A 19949-nucleotide genomic window follows, 5' to 3' on the forward strand; every position below is an offset into this window, starting at 1 on the left:
TCTGCGTCTTTCCTGCTGGCCCAGGGCCAGGGATGGCAAACTCTCAGTTCCTGTCGAAATCATTAGAAAGGGCAGGGAGAGGACCTGGGAGGAGGAGGGCAGATGTTCTTCTGTCCAGGAAAGGAGCTGTGTGCCCCGAGGGCACGTACCAGCAGCCGCCTCAGGGCACCCTGCCTGGGGACACTGGTACGAACACTGGGTCGGGTGCACCCTGGTCCGGGGTAGCAGAGGGGCATCTCCTTGCAGCAATGTCTGTCCCCATGTTAAGACCCTGGTGGCACCTGGACCATGTCCTTTCTCTGATGCTGTCAGAAGCTGGTGATGGGGACAAGGAGCCTTTTCATTCCATGGGTTTCTGCTGTGGCCTGGGCCCTTTTGCCGCTACAGCTCCACGCTGCTGCTCCTTCTGCACCAAAAGGAGTAGGGTGAGACCTGAATGGGACAGAGCAGTGCCTGGAGAAAGCCAGGAGGAGCAGGAACAGTGGAAGGGCATCCCATGTCTTGAAGCGAGGGATGCCACCGAGCAGGGACAGCTCGGCACAGCGGAGGTGAGAGCCGTTTGAAGGAGTGGCCGCCTGCTCCCCAAAATGTTTAAGCAAGTTAAACAGGTGCCAGGGTTTTGATCTGGTTGTGTTTAGCGAGACAGTGAAGAGGAGGGACGGCGGAGGGGAGCAGGGACCCAAGGAACCCGAAGGGCCATGGTCCTGAATAGCATCGCTGGCGCTGAGCCAGCGGTCGCAGCTGCACATTCGTTACCCCCGAGTCACACACGACACCGCTCCAATTACTCCCTCTTGACACGGGCTAATAAGGGAGGATAAGGAGAGCCAGCGATTCCAGAAGGGTTATGCCGGATGCTTCTTTCCATATTTAAACTTTGTTTCTGCTGGAACAAATGGCGGGTTTGAGATTTGGTGAAGCAGGGGGGAGGCGGAGGCAGAGGCAAAGAGCCAAGCGGCAGGATCTTTAATGAAGCTGTAGTGAGGGTCTGGAAGATGGCTGTGCCCTTCCTTGGCATCATGGGTTTGCACCTGCAAGTACTGTGGGTGCAACTCATGAGCCCAGATGAAAGCAGGGAGGTGCACAGCCACTTGCAAAATAATTGCTCCTACAAAACTGCGCCAGCACAAAGCGGGGGGCGGGAGGTTAAGGAAGTCTTGAAAATCGAGTCTCTAATGCTCTCACTGTACGCCACAAAGGGACCATTCACTGCAGGGGTGAGGGGTTTTTCCCCCTGTTTATCCGTGCTTCCAACTTTTATTGAACCCATCCTGAATTTTATTTTAATTTATAAGTCTTGAAGGGGAAATATGTAGGAGGGAAATAAAAGGACAAGGGATTGATTGGCACGTGGGGAAGTTTAGCAGGAGGTTCTGGAAATACGTGTCCATTCGGTTGCTGAGATCAGGTTCATTAGTACACCCGAGTGCCGCCAGAAGTGGCCTGACAATAAACTCTGCCGGCGGACACCCCCTACCGCTAACGTAAGTCAGACCTGCCATGCTCTGCTTCCCTTTGATTATTAAAAATGAAAGAGGGGGTTCCTTCAAGGTAGACGGGCTCTTCAGTGAACTTCTGTATCTTTCTGCTTGCAGGACTTATAACGTGCATGACTTCGCTCTTACACACAAGCACCTTTAGCTGCAGTTTGGCCTTGTTGCAGCAGTAGCAATGTTCTTCCCTTGCATGCACGCAGCTGGGAAGAGCTTGATCACCCCGTGCTCCTGCAGCAAACCCTGTGGGGTTTTTTTGGCCATGAACCATAAGGCTCTGCTTTTGCTTAGCTGCTCCCGCCTGCAGCCTGGCCACCCCTCAACACATTTTGCTGGACCATTTTGCTCCCTTCTCCCATCCCTGGGCATCTCTGCTGGTGGCAGAGCCCGCCAGCCCCATGCTTGGAAAATGCCAGCGAGTGGCACTGAGCGTGTCTCCCTGGATAATCTTGCTTTTGTCAAGAAAATTTAACGCCAGCCATCCATTATGTGACGCTGGTTGGTAAATTCATTACGGGCCCGTGCCTCTCGTCTGTTTGTCTTCGTTGCGGCTGCTGCCGGTTCCACCTGATTTTAGGTTTCAGCAGCAGTGTGGGGTATATTTATCACTTTGCCCTTTGAAGCATAACTGCTTGAATAAACTCACCAATTTGGCAGTGTCTTTCAGGCCCTGCTTTCTGTAGGCTGATACACTGTTCTATTCTGATAAATGATTTTAAATCTATTTTGAGCTGCTGGAAGGGGGGAAATCACTTTCTGTTTAAAAATGTTATTGGTAAAGGTGAAAACATTTGGTTACGAGGTAAGCAGCAGTTACAGGGATGGTGGAGTCTTCTGCCAGGCTTGGCAGGACCCCAAGAGTCCCAGGCTGCAGATCTGGGGTAAAAAAGGCTCCCCAGTCTATTGCTACCAGGAGAGTCTGCAGCAAATCTGATATTTACTGGGGAAAGAACAACCTGCCAGATTGCTGTTTGCGCATCCATACATTTCTTTCCATCTGCAAGCAGGTTGCTAATGCCGTATGGGTCCTTTGGGCAAAGCCAGGACGTTGCTCTAGCTCTGCCATTGATGAAACAGCAGATCTCCCCAACCGCAAATACTATAATTGCGGCATGTAGTTGCAGCCTTACTTCCTCACCACTCTTCGTACTGTCAATATGTGTTGATTTTTGCAAGCCTCCATAGCAGAGGGATCGTTTCTGCCAGGGTGATGGCCCTGCGTGGTGCCACGCATTATGAAGGGTTATGCACGCTTTCTGTTTTACGTGTGTGCAAATGACCGGAGACTGCTGACCTTCCAGCCTGTTCCCCTAACAGGCAGGATGCATTTTTAAATAACCTTTGTCAGATATGGATTATTTTGCAGCATTGGGGTTGTTTTCAGTGGGAGACTGGGGAGAGGTGAGGGGGCTGAGACCTTGATGCTGTTTGCCTGAACCCTGCAGGACTCACCTCGGCTCTCCATACAGTACTGAGCTGACCTTCAGGTGCCTTCTGTGAAGTCATGACTGCCAGGATGGGCAACCAACTTGCGGCATTGTATTGATTACAGACACACCATCCAAACCACAGTTATCTGCTGCCTATGCTGTGGGTTGACCAAGTATCCCATGTTCCCAGGCAGACGAGGCTTATTGAAGCCCAAGCTACGAGGCTGCTCTTTGTACCAGGATAAAGTGGGATCATCATGACTTTTCTGACCCTCCTTCTCCTTCCTCCTTGCAGCCCCTGCGGAGTTTGTGCAGCATCCCCAGTCCATTTCCAGGCCTGTGGGGACTACTGCCATCTTCACATGCGTGGCCCAAGGGGAACCACCACCACAGATCACTTGGTTGAGGAACGGGCAGATCCTGGAGACCAGCGACCACATTAAGCTGAAGAATAACAACAGGTAAGTCCTCGTGCTCTGGCTGCTGGCACTGCAGCGTGGGGTGGAGGGCAGTGTGAGACGCACAGCTGGGTTGTGCCATTCCCCAGCATCAATCTGGAGTTACCACGCATGGAGGATTGACATTGCCTACCTGAATATCCAGAAGTAGCTGTCCCTGCGAGTGTAATTCTTGGGCAAAGAGCAAGTTAGCTCACACAGGCTTCAGCTTTTGCGCAGACAGTGGATTTGGGGCAGACGTGTGCAGTAGTTCATTTTGGACTGGTCGGTGAAAGCTGTCAGAGAGCAGCGGGGTCTGCAGCACATCCTGGTGAGCCGTGCAAGCCCTGCTTTCGCCATGGTCACGTTGCGCTGGGCAATGGCTAATGTGCTCGAGGCTGAGACAGGCATGAGTGATCCAGAGAGACTGCAGCCCTGCTGCTTAAGCACCTTGAAAAGGGAGTGCCTCAGAGCCAGCTTGGCTTCGGCAGGCGAGGTGGGTTGCTGTCATGCATCCCTTGGACTGATGCAATGCTCCCTGACCCTGCTTTTGAGAGAGGCTGAATTAAAACCCATTGTTTTGAACTATCTGGACTCCAGCGGAACGGGGAGAGGGAGAGGTGTTGGCTTGCTTTCTGCATTAGCAAAGAGCTAATGTGGAGGTGGTAATGTTCAGAAGCAGATCTGTGGCTTCAGCTTGGGCTTTGATATACTAAAACACTGCTCCAGTCCTACTAGCTGCACATTGTAGGCTTACATTTCCACGCTTTGTGCTTTATTGTACCAGGACATCAGTGTTAGACTTTAACTGATGATGCAGGCACCCAGCAAAAGTTTCTCTTTTGTCCTGATCATCATCTGGGTATTTCTGGAAGGGCCAAATGTTGTCCCTGGAGTTAGCAGGGACCACACTCACTCTGCAGTGGAGGAACCACGTTTCAGCCCCTGAACATTGACCTGCCTGGGTGTGCAAATGCAAATACATTTGAAATAATATTTGCGTGGAAGCTGACTTTCACTAAACTCCAACCTTTTATCTCACCAGGGAAGAGTGTTTTCTCTGAGTACTAAATAACTGCATTTTTGTGCGAGGGGATGGGGATGTTTGTACTGAGGAAATGATATGGTGGGATGCACTTAGTGTGAAAATTAGAAGTTGACAACATAGTTTCTATGGAAATAGCATGGAACAATATACTGAAAAATAATAGTACCTGTGTTGTAAACCTAAATTATTGGTAGAGATTTGTACTCTATGGTGTCACATAGCTGCTATCTGAATTAACAAATGCATCTCATGAATGCAACTACCCAACCTTGCTGGAGGGTCCGGACCTTCAGTTTAGACTGTTGGGAAGTGCTGTGCAGGCACCGTGGCTTGTTCCTCAGGGGAGAAGACTGGGATTATTTTTCTAAGTTGTTATATAATATGGCCTTTTGTTTTCAGGTTTGAGGCTTTTTTAAAGCTTTGTTATATGAAGGATGGAAGGATGTGTGTTGCAAGAAGGATAAGGTGTGAGTTGTAACAAAATCTTCTCAATCAGTGGAGGTTTTCTCCGAGCTGGAAGTTTTTAGAGCTTCAGGGAACTTTGTGTGTGCACATACAGATGTCGCGCAGTCCAGGTTCGTGGTCTTCTCGTTCATTGCATGGGTTTCTAAGGCGTGTTTGCCCTTATGATATGAACAGAGCAGAAATGGGAGAAGGGAAATTAGTGCATCCCCTTTTATTGACCAGGAAGCGGAGTCGGAAGTGACTGGAGACTTTACAAGTGGTCGTTAAATCCATGACAAAACTCACACTGAGTCCAGCTCTGCTGGACATCTCGCCCAGATGTCTTGCCTGTGAAATCATTCCTCTTCACTGTTTGGGGAAGGTAAAAGTAGGGTCTTTGGTCATGGTCATGTCTCCTGGCCAGGTCCCTGTGCCTGGAGCTGCGCTACACGTGCATGTGAACTGTGACTTGGCCAACATCGCTGTAATCGTTTTCTTATGGCAATCATTTAATGCAATTTAGTGTCAGCCTTTTCCACTGCAAGCTAAATGATCAGATTACATTGCATCTGGCACAGGCTGGGGGAGCTCAGCCAGTTACTGGGGCTCAGCTGACACGTGGTATCTTCTAAAGCTATAGTAACGTGATTGTAAAGCTGAGCCCTAAGGCCATCGTACTTGACAATGTTGAACTTTTGGCTTCTTTCACACTAGTCTTGGTCTACTCTGACCCGCAACTTCAGGCAAGTGGCCATTCCTGGTGGTTTCCAAAGCTGTCAGTCTGAAAAATGCCCTCGCTAGTACAGCAGGGCTGGGTGCTCCATGAATTGGAGGAAGCAGATCAACGGCTGGGTTTTTCTCGGAGCTTTTTCAAGTTGTCCTTTGTTTCATTCTCATGGGCATGACTAAGTGCTGTAACCCACTTAGTTCCAGGCAGAATCAGTTTGTGATTATGCCTTGGATTTATCAGTCTATTGCACTTGGAAAATATTTGTCTGTGTAAAGATGGATCTCCAATCTACTAGTAATGAAGCTACTAAACTGCACTATGAGCTTTTTAATTAGATTACATGGTTTCCTAGAAAATTCATTTGGATTAAAACTCTGCTTAATATGGCAATAAAGGTTTGAATGCCCCCAAAGGGATTTTTAGAAAAAAAAAGAGTAAATCATCCCAAATCATATCATGTGCTAATTGATTGCAAAATGTATCATTATGAGCAACTTTGTTCTTGTAAACAAACACAGCTAGAAGTGAGGTCCAGATCTGCAGAACACAGTGCCTTCAAGATGCTGCTCTGCTCCTGCAAGCTTTACAAGTACAGCCTCCGCTTGAGGCATCCTTCCTTGTGGGCAATAGCATGTCTGCACAAACCCACAGCTGATGGGAAGACCTGTCCATCAAACTGTTGCTGCACAAAGTTGTGAAGGGCCCTTTGGCATCCAAGTCACCCCATGCTGTCTCTCATATGCAGTAACTGCAAACCCAAGGAGAGCAAACCCTCAAGGTCAGAGGACTTCAGAAGCCCATCGTTGTCGAGATGGGACAGCAGCTTCAGGACTGGATTCACTGCAGGTTGGATGTGGCTGCTGGTACAACATCAGATGGTCATTTGCTAAGCAACTTCCAGCCTTTCAGCACAGTAAAATAAGCCTCACAGGCTGTGTCCAAAAAAATACCTCTTCCCTCGTGGTCCCTCAGATGTGAATTCTCATCACCTGATGTGTTGATGGTTTCTGGGCACATTAGCATTAAAGATCAGCCTTCTGCTGTGCCTTCTCCAGAGGTGGTTGTTATGTTTTGAAAATGCCAGCTGTGTGGGAACAAAATATCCAATCGATGATTAGCAAAAATCAAAAGCAGTTCTAGGATAGCGGATAATTGTTAATGAAAAATGCATGAAGGCTTAGGCGTAGGGAATTGTGGGGTTTTCCATTAAAAGCTGTGAATAAAAATCACTAAAGGAGCTGACGATGGGGCTGTCTTGCCATGCGATTCCCCAGTTGGGGATGGAGCCGATAGCTGTCGGGGTGATGCTGCACTGGACTATGGTCTCAGATGGAGAAGTTGGTGGAGCCTTTTTGACTTTGGTGGAGCCGTCCCCGTGTCCAGCAGCCGCAGGGTCTGTCCCTCTCTGTTGATCAGAGATGCCATTTTGCCCGTATTGTTCCTGGGGTGATTCAGATCAATCACGATTCAAATGCCTGAGAGGTATAAAAGGCATTTCCAGCAAAATTCCCACCCGGCATTGCCAGCCCAGCCCGAAAGCAGGCGTATGGCTGCAGGAGGAAGGTGCAGTTACGGTTAGAGTTAATTGTGGGCTTGTGTAAAATCATGCTTTCTAGGTTATTACTTCAAAATTTACAAGGAAGCATGAAATAGTACCCAAATTGCTGCTCTGAAAGGTTTATTGCTTTTCTTGCTTTGACCCAATCAAGTTCAGGGGGGTAATTTTCAGCCTAGAAGTTTATCACACTATGGGGTTTATATTGCCGTAATAGCAAGGAACAAAGGCCAACATCTTCAGAGAAGGCAGGCTCTAAATATTGATTTTCCAAGAAGATTTTATTTACAAAATGGTAATTAAGGGACTTCATTTGTTCCACTGGAAAAAGGCTTTGTTAGGACCTGGGCTCAGGTGGCATTTGCTCTCCTCGGTGACCTTCACTTATGAACTGTCTCCTTTTTAAATTCTTCCTCACTGGTTTGCACTTGTTTTAGTGCTCTGGGAATGACTCACTTGAAGGAACGCGAATGCTCAACGTTCATCAGAGAAAATATTCCTCCGTAAATAAACTTCAGGACAACTTTGCTTTTCTTGCACTTGTCATGTTGCTTAATCCTAGCGCAAGCACTTGGGACAGGGCAACCCTTTTGGTACCAAACCCAGGGAAACTACAGCCTGTTATTCACAAGGTGGCTTTTTTCTATAAAACCCGTGTTAGCTGGGTGCAGAGAGATGCAGATGGGTTTGTACATCCCTTCATGGCGCACACACCCCACAAACCCTTGAATTTGTAGGGATTTGGACACCTTAAGGGAGGACAGGCAAGCCTGCAGGTTATTTATGCAATGAGTTTGAAGAGCATTGGTGACTATGGGAAGGGTACTGTATAGTAAATCGTATTTCAGTTCCCAGAAGCATGACAAATAAGTACATGGAGGACTGGGATGTGAACCAGCTGCTCCTGATTTAAGAATAATTTATGGGTTGGACTTTGTTTGGAAGACACGTGGAAATGGCCTTCACAGGGAGGGTCGCCACACGAGCGCCCAAAGCCCCGCTAAGCAGTGGGGCATCAGCGTGATCCTGCCTTCCCTGCACCAAGCAGGGATCCTGTGCTGGGGTCATGCAGCCGTATCCCATGAAAGGGACCTGCAGCAGCCCTGGAGCAGCTGATGGCGATGGGCGTCAGTCTCTCCTTCTCATGTGGCTGTGATTATTTTGCTACCAAGTTGCCTGTGTAATTTTTCTCTGTGTGCTGCTCCACTGAGCTGCTCTTGAAGTGCATCACCGATTCAGGGTTTTAAGTGTTTCTTCAAACTGTTGCATACAGCAAAATACATCTGCAGAGAATGGTCCTTATACAGGAGCCTTCAAGGCAGGACTGACCCCGTTGTGGGGCAGCCCAAATTCAGCCTCCCCTGGATTAGGCTGGGTCTTTTTTCTCTCCAACACCTGTGCCCCTTGCTGGGAAAAAGGTTTGGGGGACTTTCCATTTAGCAGCAGATAGCTCTCCCAGCTGTCTGCATTAGCATTCCTACCAACATAGGCATCTACTCTCCCTTCCAGTAGCTTTTCCTGAGATGTTCTGTGCTTCCCTGTGGTCCTGCAGATGTAAAGACTTCTCTGCTCCCTCCCTAGGACAGGATTCAGTTAAATCTGTGATTGCACTCTCTGACTTGTGAAAACAGGTTGAGTGGCAGCCAGCATGTTCACCAGATGACCAGCAAGTCTTGTAATAAGGAGCAGCTGGCTCTGGCTGTTGTCTCCTGCCTGTGCCAGGGTGCACTTCCCAGCTCTGCAGGGATGGGAGGACACAACGCCACCACCGTCAGTGCGGTTGGTGGACCCTCTTGCCTTGGCCATAGATGTGAGGGAACAGACCTCATGGGAAATTGGAGCCGCTCACTTGCTGAAGGTCTTCTGCATGGAGCTCAATGCTGTGCTGGGAGGTGCTCCAACGCAGGGCTGAGTTGCAGCACCAGCTGGGTGGATGTGTCCTTCCCACCTGGGAAGGCTCAGACCACCTCTGATGTGGACCAGCGCTGAACCCAAGGACCCAGAGCCTCCAAAGCTATAGACTTTGGTGTCCAGTTGGACTGTGGAGCTGAGCCGGCCTCTGCTTTTCCTGAGCATGGTGCTCAGGCATGCAGCAGGTGTTCCCCGAAGGGCTCAGCTTGTGTGCTTGATGTCAATTCAAGACAGTGCAAACCCAGGTGTCGTGAGGTCAGCAAAGAAGGGTCAGCATTTCAGGATGAAATGGTGCCACTGCTGTGCCTCCTGTAGCAAATGTGATGCTGTTTACAACTTCCCATTTGCAGAAAACACACCATACAGCCAAATCCCTGTCCTGCCAGACTCCGTCCTCTCCCAGGGGCGTGAGAAGGAGCACCATCTCTAATCAGCTTTGCAGGCTGAGAGTCTGCCAGCCCTTTCATCCAGCACCAGTGGGGACGGTGGGCTAGTTCCCCACGGCACTGTGCACCCCTCTGGGACCACCAGCATCCCTCCAGAAACTGCGCTCGGGTGAATCTGTAACCGCAGAATCAGGCTGGGATCCTGGCCAGCGGGCTGCAGTACCTGCTAAATATAACCCAGTTTGTGCCGAAAGGGATCCTTCTCCTGCATAACACAACCCAGTTTCACCTAGGAAGCCCTGCATGATATTTAATTTCTGGAGGTGTAAGAACATGTTTATAGAAGGCTGGGGATGATCTGCAGTGTCCCTTTGGACCGGTGAGTGTCACTCTTCAAGCTTTGCACCTTATTCTCAGCCTGTACGAGGCAACCTTCAAACACAGGGCATTTCTGCAAAGCTGCCAACAACCAGCACTGGAGGGAAAAAAGCTCCTTTCCAGCACAGCACCGGTTCGGTGCAGCAAGGCACAACACGACCCGTAACGAATGGAGGCAGAGCAGGGCACGGGGACAGGGCGTCTGAATGAGGCGCTGGCGGGTTTCTGGAGCGGCCAGCACTTAAAATGCTCTCAGCGCTAGCCACAGCCTGCTCTCTGCATTAATTTCATCACACTCCCTCTTTTGTGCGCCTGTGTGCGCGCGCATGCTGATATCCTTCCAGATGGGCCCCTCTTCTTCTTTGTGCTGCTGAATCGATGAAGAGGCTTCCTTCAGTTCTCAGACTTTTTCAGAGGAGCCTTTGGAAAGCCGATCTCCGGTCACTGGCCCGGACCCCTGACCTGAGCCAGATCAGTCATCCTGATTGCCTATGAACTGGGAAGACAGCTTGGGAATACCGCGGCTTTCGAGCAGCGGAGGCCTCTCGTTTCAGCTCAGCCGGGTGTGAATCTGCAGCGGCTCCTCTCCCCACTTCCATCAATGCCTGTCAGGGCATTGTGCGGAGATGTGATGGAGCCCTCGGCTCGCTGAGCGGCTTTGGTGACCAGCAGAAAGCCTTCTGGCATCTCGCCTCGTCTGACATGCTCATGGCGCTGCCAGTCTGGCACTCGCAGGAAAGTTTTCCAACAGCAGATGTCCCAAAGTGACAGATTTTTTTCCTGTTGACGGGGAGAAATAAAAGGACACTGCATATTTCAGATGGTTGACGCGCAGAGACGCTCTGCGCCTCCTCACATGGCAACTACATATTTTCCTTTTGTTTGAGCTTCCTTAAAAAAAGAAAAAGACAAAAAGCAGCAAAACCTGGGAAAGCTGCTGGACTGAACACTGACCCTGCTGCGCCGCATCCTCCGCATCCGAGGGGGTGATGCGGTGGGCGAAGGCAGGAAGAATTTGTCAGTAGTTAAGACGAAAACGGATGCATAGCAGAGGTATCAGCTGGGATGGTGCTGGCGTACATGTAACTCACTGCAGCTCCTGCCCTCCTCATCACAGCTACCAGCGTGCTTCCGAGCTCACGCTGGGGCTTGCAGGGAGCTCGGCAGCCTCCGTTAGAGGTCTGCCAGTGGGTGTTAGAGGGACCGACAGAGAGAGAGAAAACCCTTGTTCTCATGACGCTGGTGTTTAGATGCTGGGCATTCTGCTCGCCAACTTCTCTGCACTTGGTTTCTGCTCCTTACACAGGTTTATAGGCATAGCCAAAAATCCAGTCATTTTATTGACCCCGCTGTCTGCACATCGTTCCAGGTAACGTGGGCCCCAGGTAATGGATGGCCGAGGCTCTTATTGTGCGGTACATCCAAACACAGCTTTGTAAATCTCAATGGAAATGAACTTTTCAAAGCCTGAAGCAAGTTTCCAGCTACCTGCCATGTCCACTTTGCAGGAATGTATTTTATTTATTTCTTCTGACTTGACTGTGCATGACAGTGTTACCAGCCACCCCGGGACCTCTGCAGAAAGGCAGCTGGGATGTCTGAGGCTCTGCCCAGCTCCGGGTCCCGGTGGCCAAGTGCTGTCCTGCTCCAGGAGCGATGGCATACAGCACATCATCTGTGTTGCACAAGAGGAGCTTTGCTCAGCCCCTAATCCTCCCAGGAGAGAGATGTCTTTGGCGCCAGCATCATGGTGTTGTCGGCAGGCTCCTTGCACCCTTGCACTGCTTTCCAACGAGGCTCCTCTCTTCCCTCCTCCGCATCTTTTCCTCTCTCCGTGTAAAGCAAATAGATACTCTTGGAGGCAGCGGAGCCTAAACACTCCTTGTTGTTCCTGGGCTGCTTTGTGCTTGGGAAGCTTAACACTGCTCTCGACTTGCATGCCAGCCTGGCCTGGCTGCTCCTGGGTGCCCAGATGCACAGCAGCCGCATAGAAATAATCCCTGCATTGATGGGCAGAAGGAAGCACTGCTGCTTCTTCCACACATCTGCTTTATGCAGAACTGCAAGTACAGCTTTCGGACGGCGTAATCCTGCCTTCTGCCATCTGTCCTCACAGGAATCAGGCCTTGTTGACACAGTTGAGCCACACATCGGGGTCATTTCTCCCTGTGCCCCCCTCCCAGCTCTGCCTTTCTCCTTCCATTTAATCAGATACGTTGAGCCTGTGGCTATGAGGGGAGCTTAGGGCTGATTCTCTAAAATCACCATATCAGCTGAAACCATCACATTTGATATTCCATTTACAATGTTTCCAAGGAAACAAAGGCACAGGACATAAATAGATGACTGTTAAACATTTGCTCGCTTACCATGGCCCCGATAATTTGCAAGGCAGAAATATGAATGTTAAATCAACAGCAATAATAAATTTTAATATAGGAAGACCAATATTTTGCTGCAATTAGAAGAAGCGTTTGTTCTGACATACAGGCAGGCAGTGGCACGTTATTATCATTTCCACCTTCCATGTACAATTTTTCATTTACATAAAGGGCAGCTTTGATTATGACTCCCAAAAAGCCGTGAAGCGCCCCTTGCATCAGCACGAGTGCTTGAGATTTACTTATGTGCAGTCAAGTCCCAAGTCCACCTGGAATTCACTGCAGGAGAAGAAAATAATTTATTTCTCCCTAGAAGCAAGCAGTGGATGTGGATTTGGTTAGGTTTGGGTCATTTCTTACAGAAAAATAGCAACGAAAAAGCTCATGCCAGCTTTGGCATAAGCCAACAAGATGATGCTGAAGCTCAGGGGCATCGTGGTCTCCCAAACCTTCATGCCAAGCCAGAAGCAAACCACAGTTCAAACGAACTGGGCAGGACTGGAAGTACAGATGCTCAAATAGGGATTAATCCAGAGTGGTGCACGTATGGGTGATGCTCTAAAATGGAAGGGGAGACAGTGGTGAGCAGTGTTTTATTCAGTGCTGTGGGGGTGTGTCCTATCGCCTATCTATAGGACTAGTCAATCCCCACAATTTGCAGTAGCAAATACAATTTACAGTGGTGTCAAAGCTGTCACCAGGTTTAGTTGGTCCAGTCTTGGCCCCTACTGGAACTTTATTTCCAAAATTTTCCCCAAGATGCCCTGTTTGTGAGAATATCCTACCAGGACTAAGGGCATCATAAGCATACTGTATCATAACCTGAGCTGCTGCCTCAGGGTTGGTAAAAACATCTCCAACATCAAAGGCTGCCTTTCCACTTCCAGCTCGGAGCTGGACGCAGTGTGGTGAGACTCCCCAACCCATGTCTTGGAAGGGAGACACACTGGGTATTTATTTATGGGGTCCTGCGTCTGCTGGATAGTCACAAATTGAATCGCGTTGCTCCTGGCTTGGTTTCTGAGGAAGGGCGCAAGCCCTGGAGAGGGCAGAGCTTTCATTGACGGGTCCCTGTTTGTGAACAAATGTTATTAAGAAACGCTGTTTTGCACGCTGAATTATTTCTGACTCAATATTAGCTGGCGTTGTTTTAAAGATACTGGGCAGTGCAACATACTGGCTGGCCCTGAACTTGCTCCGGTTGTACACAGCCACTGCTGGAGCGTCATGCAGCTCAGAAAGGGCCTTCAGTTCAGGTGGCCACATGTACGTGGACTCTGGTTGTCCCTGTGCCCATCAAGCCACTAAACACCCCTCCTAGAGGTGGTTCAGAGACGGGCACCGTGCTCAGGAACGCACTCATTTGGGAAGTTGGTACTTGGCTGGCTTTTCCCCCTCCTTTAGGGATGTTTTCCATCAGGGTAGCCAGTGCCTGTCTTTATCTTGGAGGCTGAAAACAGCATCTAAGCCTGGTGCGGAGGCCCACGAGAGCAGGCTGGAAGAACTGTCCTGGTTGCTGCCCTGGGAAACCAAGCTTTGATGCACCAGCATCAAAAAGACGCTCAGAGGTTTTGCAGACAAAACCTGCGACTTGTTTGTAAGCTTTGGCTTTTGGCTTGTGGTGATCATGTTTCTGAAAATGCAGAAGCCGGAGCTGAGGCTGTAACCCTGCTGGGCAAGTCAGCTATTCCCAGTGTTGCCATAAGACTGCTCTAATGTGCTATAACGCAATGCTATAGAGCATCACCAGAGGGCTTTCTGGCTGCGCTTGGTTAGACTTGGCTTACCAACCGTGTGCAGTGCCTGGATGGGTCTCACTGGTGTGTACTGGTGCTAAGCCAGTTAAAGCTGGTTTGGGTGTGTGGATGCACTTGCCACAGAGATGTGTCTGTAGTGTGGCTGGGATCTTCCTGAATTCAGGGCTTCAGATCCTACCATTCCCTGTCCCACCCTGTGTCCCCATCTGGCTGTACTTGAACCACAGTCTCTGCAAGTCAAGACAGAGATAATTTGCCCAGTCACGGGATCTGGGGAATGATGCATCCACCTCTTGGGCTTTTCCTTCCCCAAAAGCACCAGCCCACAGCTTTCTGGAAGCTTTCTGTGGAAATAGAGGCATGTGGGATGCCCTGCATCAGAGCCAGCATGGGGACCATGGCATGGCTGGCGGGGAGGGACATCTGCTGCAGAGCACTCAGTGAGATGCTTGTCCCTCTCATGTCCCCACGCAGCACTCTATCCATCTACGGGATCAACCAGGCGGACGAAGCCATCTACCAGTGCATCGCCGAGAACAGCGCTGGCTCCACGCAAGCCAGCGCTCGCCTGACGGTCCTGTGGGCAGATGGGCTGCCCGGTCCTCCGCAGAGTGTGAAGGCTGAGACGGTCTCTGCAACCACCATCCAGGTGTCTTGGAAAGAGCCTCTGCAGAACACCAAGGAGATCATCGGCTACGTGCTGCACATTCGGAAAGCTGCAGGTATGGTGCTCTACCCGCTGCCCAGAGCATCCTCAGCCTTCCTATAATTTAGCAACGTGGCCCACTAGATAAACCAAGTCTGCACTGCAGTAGACAGTGCTGCCACCCATGTTCTCCATCATCCCCATGTTTCTGAAAGACAGAGATGAGGCAGTAACGCTGATGTAAATACCAAAAGGGTGGGGAGGGTGAAGCTGCGTGGTCAGATCTTGCTGCCCACTTAGGTCTCTGGCAAAGCACGCAGATATGTCAGCCGAAAAGGATGTGGGCAGATACATATCCACCTTAGGGACCAAAATTACTGCTTGCAACATCTGTTTAGTCTCTTTACCTCTTGCAAAGCCTAATGCTGCTCTGTTCTCTCTTCCTTTGCACTTCAGATCCCGTAGAGATGGAGTACCAGGAGGCTGTTAGCAAGAACACCTTCCAGCAGCTAGTGACTGATTTAGAGCCCTCGACCAGCTATAGCTTTTATATAAAGGCTTACACCTCCCGGGGTGCCAGCAAAGCCTCAGAAGTCACAGTGGTGAGCACGCTGGGAGAAGGTAAGGAACGCTTTGCGCTTGGACCATCAGGTGCTGAAACCCTCTGTGCGTAGCAGCAGCGCCTATCACCCCAATACCCACTCCAGAGCGCTTTGGCACATAGCCTGCGGTGTTGATGCTCCTTGTTCCCGCTCCTCCTCATACTCTGGGATATTGTGTAAAACTCACTTGTATTGTTACACGGGAGTCGGCTGATTGCCTTAAATGCGGCATTGCCTCTCACAGCTGATGTTGTAGCAGGGTGTGAGTGCAAGTCTGGCTGCTCTCGTGTGTTGCAGCTGCTCTGGGCTTTTCCTAAACTGCTTGCTGAATGCAGATTTCCTATTGAAGCAGCGTCTCAGCATCCTCCAGCAGCTCTGGTACTCACAGCTCTTACTTGATAGGTGCCACACTTTTTTAAATTTGATTTTTTTTCTGCTCTACCCTGGAGAAATCACAGTGGAGTTGAGTTGTCCTGACCTACAAATCCCTGCCTTGGAGCAGCCTTCTGTTTCAGTGGGAAGTTAGGGTGATCTCCAAGGCTTTTTCCCTGACTTGGCATCCCAGATGTGGCCACCAGTTAGCTTCCCCAGTAAGAAAGTGGGTGCTCTAATGCAGGACCCTTGCACACAGACACCAGACAGAAACCACAGCCCCAGTGTGATCTGTCAGCTGGCATTTTAGGAACGTTTTCCTAGAGATTCATGTAACTCTCCAGCACCTCTGAATCCTGGCTCGTCTCACATACAGAGACTAATTTCTTAGGAGTATTGCATCGTTCTCATGAACACTCAGTAATCATGAATTTGCATCAGAGAGGGCCTTGGGTGTGAGGATGTTATTTAGGACCAAATGAAAGAGTGCATTGACTTCCAGATGGGTGATCCAGTTCTCATTCTGTTTTCAGCCCTTGCAGATGTTTGCTACAGCATTTAAGCAACAATGCCAATAAATTCGCACCCTGCTGGGTTGTTACCCTGCAAGTTTATTTTCCTTGGTAAATTTTTTATTTTCCCCTATTCCGCAGGGAATTGGTCACCCTTAGAGTTTGTTTTTCCTTCCAATTTAGAGACAGAAGGATGGACTAAGGCAAAAGTTGAAACTCCTTGACCCGATGCTCTGAGTTCAGCTACTGGAGCTAGAAGCCAGCCATGCTTCATAGAGCTTGGTGTTTCTGCAGAAGTCTGGGTCAAGCTAGAGAGGACTTTTTGTCATTATTACCTTCAATCATGACAGAAATAGTTAGGTATCCAGTAATGGGATCATAAATTTCCTGGCTCTCTGAAGTTTCAAGGCATCACTGTCCTGCTCAGCTATCCTTTAAACAAGGCTTGTCCTGTGTAACGAAGCTTCAGCAGTTAGCTCCATGTTCAGGATGGACAAGCTGGCCTGGTTAAGATCACTCAACCCCAGCTTGTGTTTGCCTTGTAGGAAGATAAAAAGAGATTTAAAAGCCCCACTTCTGGCTTGATTTGTTTGCTTTGCTTTACTCGGGTGTCTGTTGCCTTCCGCTCACAGAGGAGAGAGCAGGTCAAAGAGCCAGGATCCAGTGGCTTTTGTCACCAGATCAAGGTTTCGCTGCAGATTTGCCTCTTCTCACAGCCCAGTTTTTTCACCCCGTGCCTTCCCGAGGTGCACCGGAGAGCTGTGACTCCCCTGGGCTTGGGCAGCCCCTGGATCTGTGCTAAACCCCTCGGAAAGGGATGGGATTTCCCCGACACGCCGTGTCTCGGCGTTGTCATGCCGGCTCAGCGTGACACACGTGAGATGTGCACCGAGATGTGCGTGAAGCCCCGTGGTGGCAGGACCCACCGTGTCACCCCGCTGCCGTGTCCTGCCTTGTGTGGAAAGGACACGGTGGGTGAATCTGCCAGCCAGGGGCAGCTCGGCAGAGCTGGGGCAGTGCTTGTCAGAGTGGCCAGCAGAGATGCTGCCAGCTGGAGACTGGTCTGAATGACCATTATACTGGTATTGTCTGGAGTAGGAGTACGGTGAAGGTACTGAGGAGCAGGGCTGCTTTCAGCTTGGGGAGGTCAGCTTTTCAGGGCTAGGAATATGCTGAGAATGTGCTTGGCTGAAGCTTCCAGCACTTTCTCGAAGTGCGGTGCTCCTTCCTTTGTGCCAGTGGTAATTTTGGATGCAAAGTAGAAGCGAAGACTCCGTAGAGAAACTACCCAAGTGAACCTTGTCCTCCATAAACCTCTGTCACTAGGAAGGTCCTCTTGTCTCCTCCCTGTTGCTCTCCTTTACGCCATTTCACAAATGCCGTGGTATTTTAAATCTCAAACTCTCTCCGCTTCATTAAGCAGCACACACTCCTTGTTCTTGTCTTTTAATGCTTTTTAGGGTTTTCTCCAGGACTTTTTGACATTTCTCTAGGATGAAGACTGTTCCTTTAGTCATCTTCGGCTAAAGACACCTTCAAGAAGAAAGTTGAAATGACCTGGGGAAAATTCCAAACAGCACGGAAGAGGAAAACAAGTATCCCAGCCCTTAGCATGAGGGAGATGCCTCACTTACAGTAGATCCATATTATGTCTTATATATACTTCTGTGAAGCACCTATACACTGGTGTGTGTACATATATTTATACACACATGCAGATATACTCCATCTGTATACACTTATTTGTGTAATAACGTTATAAACAGCACATGCATTCTGCGAGTGCATACGTATAATCAATATTATACATATATATATACTCAAAGTTTGAATAAACACTATATATTCCATACTTTGAAGGACAGATATTCTTGTGGTTTTTATTAAATGTAAGGCTCTGCAACCATAAAATAAAGCCAACTCTTCGCAAATCAGGATGGCCCACATCAGTGTTTCTTTGTCCATGGGATAATGCGATTTCCCTTTCTGTGGCGTTTTCACCCATGATTTGGAAAATGATGCTTTAAGCAAAAGTCCAACTTCTCAGAGGGGGGATCCAGACAATTCCTAATTTTGCCCTAAAGGGAATTGGGAGACTTAGAAAAAAAGAGTATTTAATTGGATCGCAAAAATATGCAGCCTTGGGAAGAATGGTACATTCTGGTACAAATAGAATTTACTCTGTGTTTTGCACCCAGAAATTGCTAAGCACAGCCTTCCCATCAATGAAATCAGAATAAATCCTAGCAAGAAGTACTACAACCCATTTTTTCCCATTGGCAGCACTCAGACAGGATGGGATCTCATTAACCTGACGGAGGACAGCTCCTCTCTGAGTCCACATGGAGATGCTCACCGGTCAGCAGGGACTTGTTCCTCTCCCCACGCTTATTTGGAGGGCATCAGGCAAAGCCCCTGCAACCTGAAGGAGGGCATCACTTTGGGAAGAGACAGGATTGCCCAGACCCTCCTGCTCACCAGGAGAGGTGTCTCTCCTTCCCCTAAATCTCATCGTGGGAAAGCTTGAGCTCTCAGTGCCTGGGAAAAGGCAAACCGTTGTGCTGTGCAGTTTTGCCTTTACTATTAAATGGAGGAAGTGCCCTTTTTAGCTCTCGTCAGTCTTAGATTGACACAGCCACGTTTCATCCGCTTTTCACCATCGCTCACTAAATGGCTGTGCTGAACTCTGCCAAAGGACGCCGTCAAGGCCGGGTTTGCACTGCTCATCCTTTAGAGGCCCTTTGGGGAAAAACAAGACAAAAAGCAGCATCGGTCCAATGCAAGCCCAGCAATCCTTGTATTTGGGGATTTCTGAGCTTGTAATCATGTGGGATTGGAAAAATAGCTCTGCCTCAAAGCCTGGAGGCTGCTGGAGACAGCAGGGCTGTTGTTCTGCTCGGTGCTTTTGCTGCAGGGTTTAGCCAAGCTTGTTGCCTGGTAGAGCAGTGCCCGAAAACCCTTCTCCTCCCTGTGCCGGAGCAGAGCCCTGGGCAGGGCAGAGCCTGCAGCGCCTGGTGCTTTGCACCTTCTGAATGGTGCCAAAGGCTGGGGAACTGATGGAAGCATTTGGCCTGGGGACGTTTTGTGAAAATGAGGTGAAAAAAATCATCAGTGAAATGTCCTGCTGAGACACATCTCTGCATTGGTGTGATCAGCGTATGAGAAAGGGAGGGAGAGGGGAAGGAAGAGGCTTGGGGGAAACGTGGTCCTGTGTGCCCCAGCGCTGCCCAGGGCTCTGGAGCAGGTTTTGTGCAGAACCAGCTTTGGAAAACCCAGATATCTGCATCACAAGAAAACTGCCTTTGGTTTGCAAATCTTTGCCCCTCAGCCCAGGCTGATGGGGCAGGATGGGGCCGGGCAGCTTTTTGGGGACCTGGGGATGAAACGGCTGTGACCCCCTGCTGCAGCACACCCCGAGAACGAGGGCAGGGTTTTGGGGCATTGACTGGAGCAAAAAGCGTCCTGGTGGACTTTGAATCAGGCCTCAGTGACACCAGGCAGCAGCAGGGACATCTTCCCAGCTAAACCCCCGCGCGCCCCTAAGGCCAGGTAAGTGCCTGCCTACCAAAACAAGCCAGCCACAGCTGTGCAGGGATCTCAGGCTGCTCAGGTATTTAGGGCTGTTAATGAAGATGTCCTGGTTCTCTCCTAAGTCCCCAGCACAGAATCACAAACCTCTCTCCTAAAGCCGATGGGGAGAGCAAGTGCCTGCGCACCCTGCAAGCCAGTGCAGGTACCTAGCATGCTTTTAAGATGGATGTCTCCAGCTCCATTCCTTCTGGTTCCTTCCTTCCTGGGGGTTTAATCATTCTGAAAGGTCCCCACTACCCTCAGGGCGAGGGCAGAAAAGTGGAATTTGGGAATGCA

General features: G+C 49.7%; 1 protein-coding gene across 1 annotated transcript in view; it reads left to right on the plus strand.

The window, feature by feature from the left end:
- IGDCC3 (immunoglobulin superfamily, DCC subclass, member 3) overlaps positions 1–19949 on the plus strand; it is a 95822-nt gene that overhangs the window by 72614 nt on the left and 3259 nt on the right. The window contains exons 7-9 of the mRNA XM_009321529.1: positions 3219–3384; positions 14425–14672; positions 15053–15217. Of these exons, the coding sequence (XP_009319804.1) occupies positions 3219–3384; positions 14425–14672; positions 15053–15217 (579 nt within the window). The remainder of the gene's footprint in view (positions 1–3218; positions 3385–14424; positions 14673–15052; positions 15218–19949) is intronic.

Source organism: Pygoscelis adeliae, unplaced genomic scaffold (assembly GCF_000699105.1).
Source record: "Pygoscelis adeliae isolate BGI_AS28 unplaced genomic scaffold, ASM69910v1 Scaffold13, whole genome shotgun sequence".
Taxonomy (NCBI): Eukaryota; Metazoa; Chordata; class Aves; order Sphenisciformes; family Spheniscidae; genus Pygoscelis; species Pygoscelis adeliae.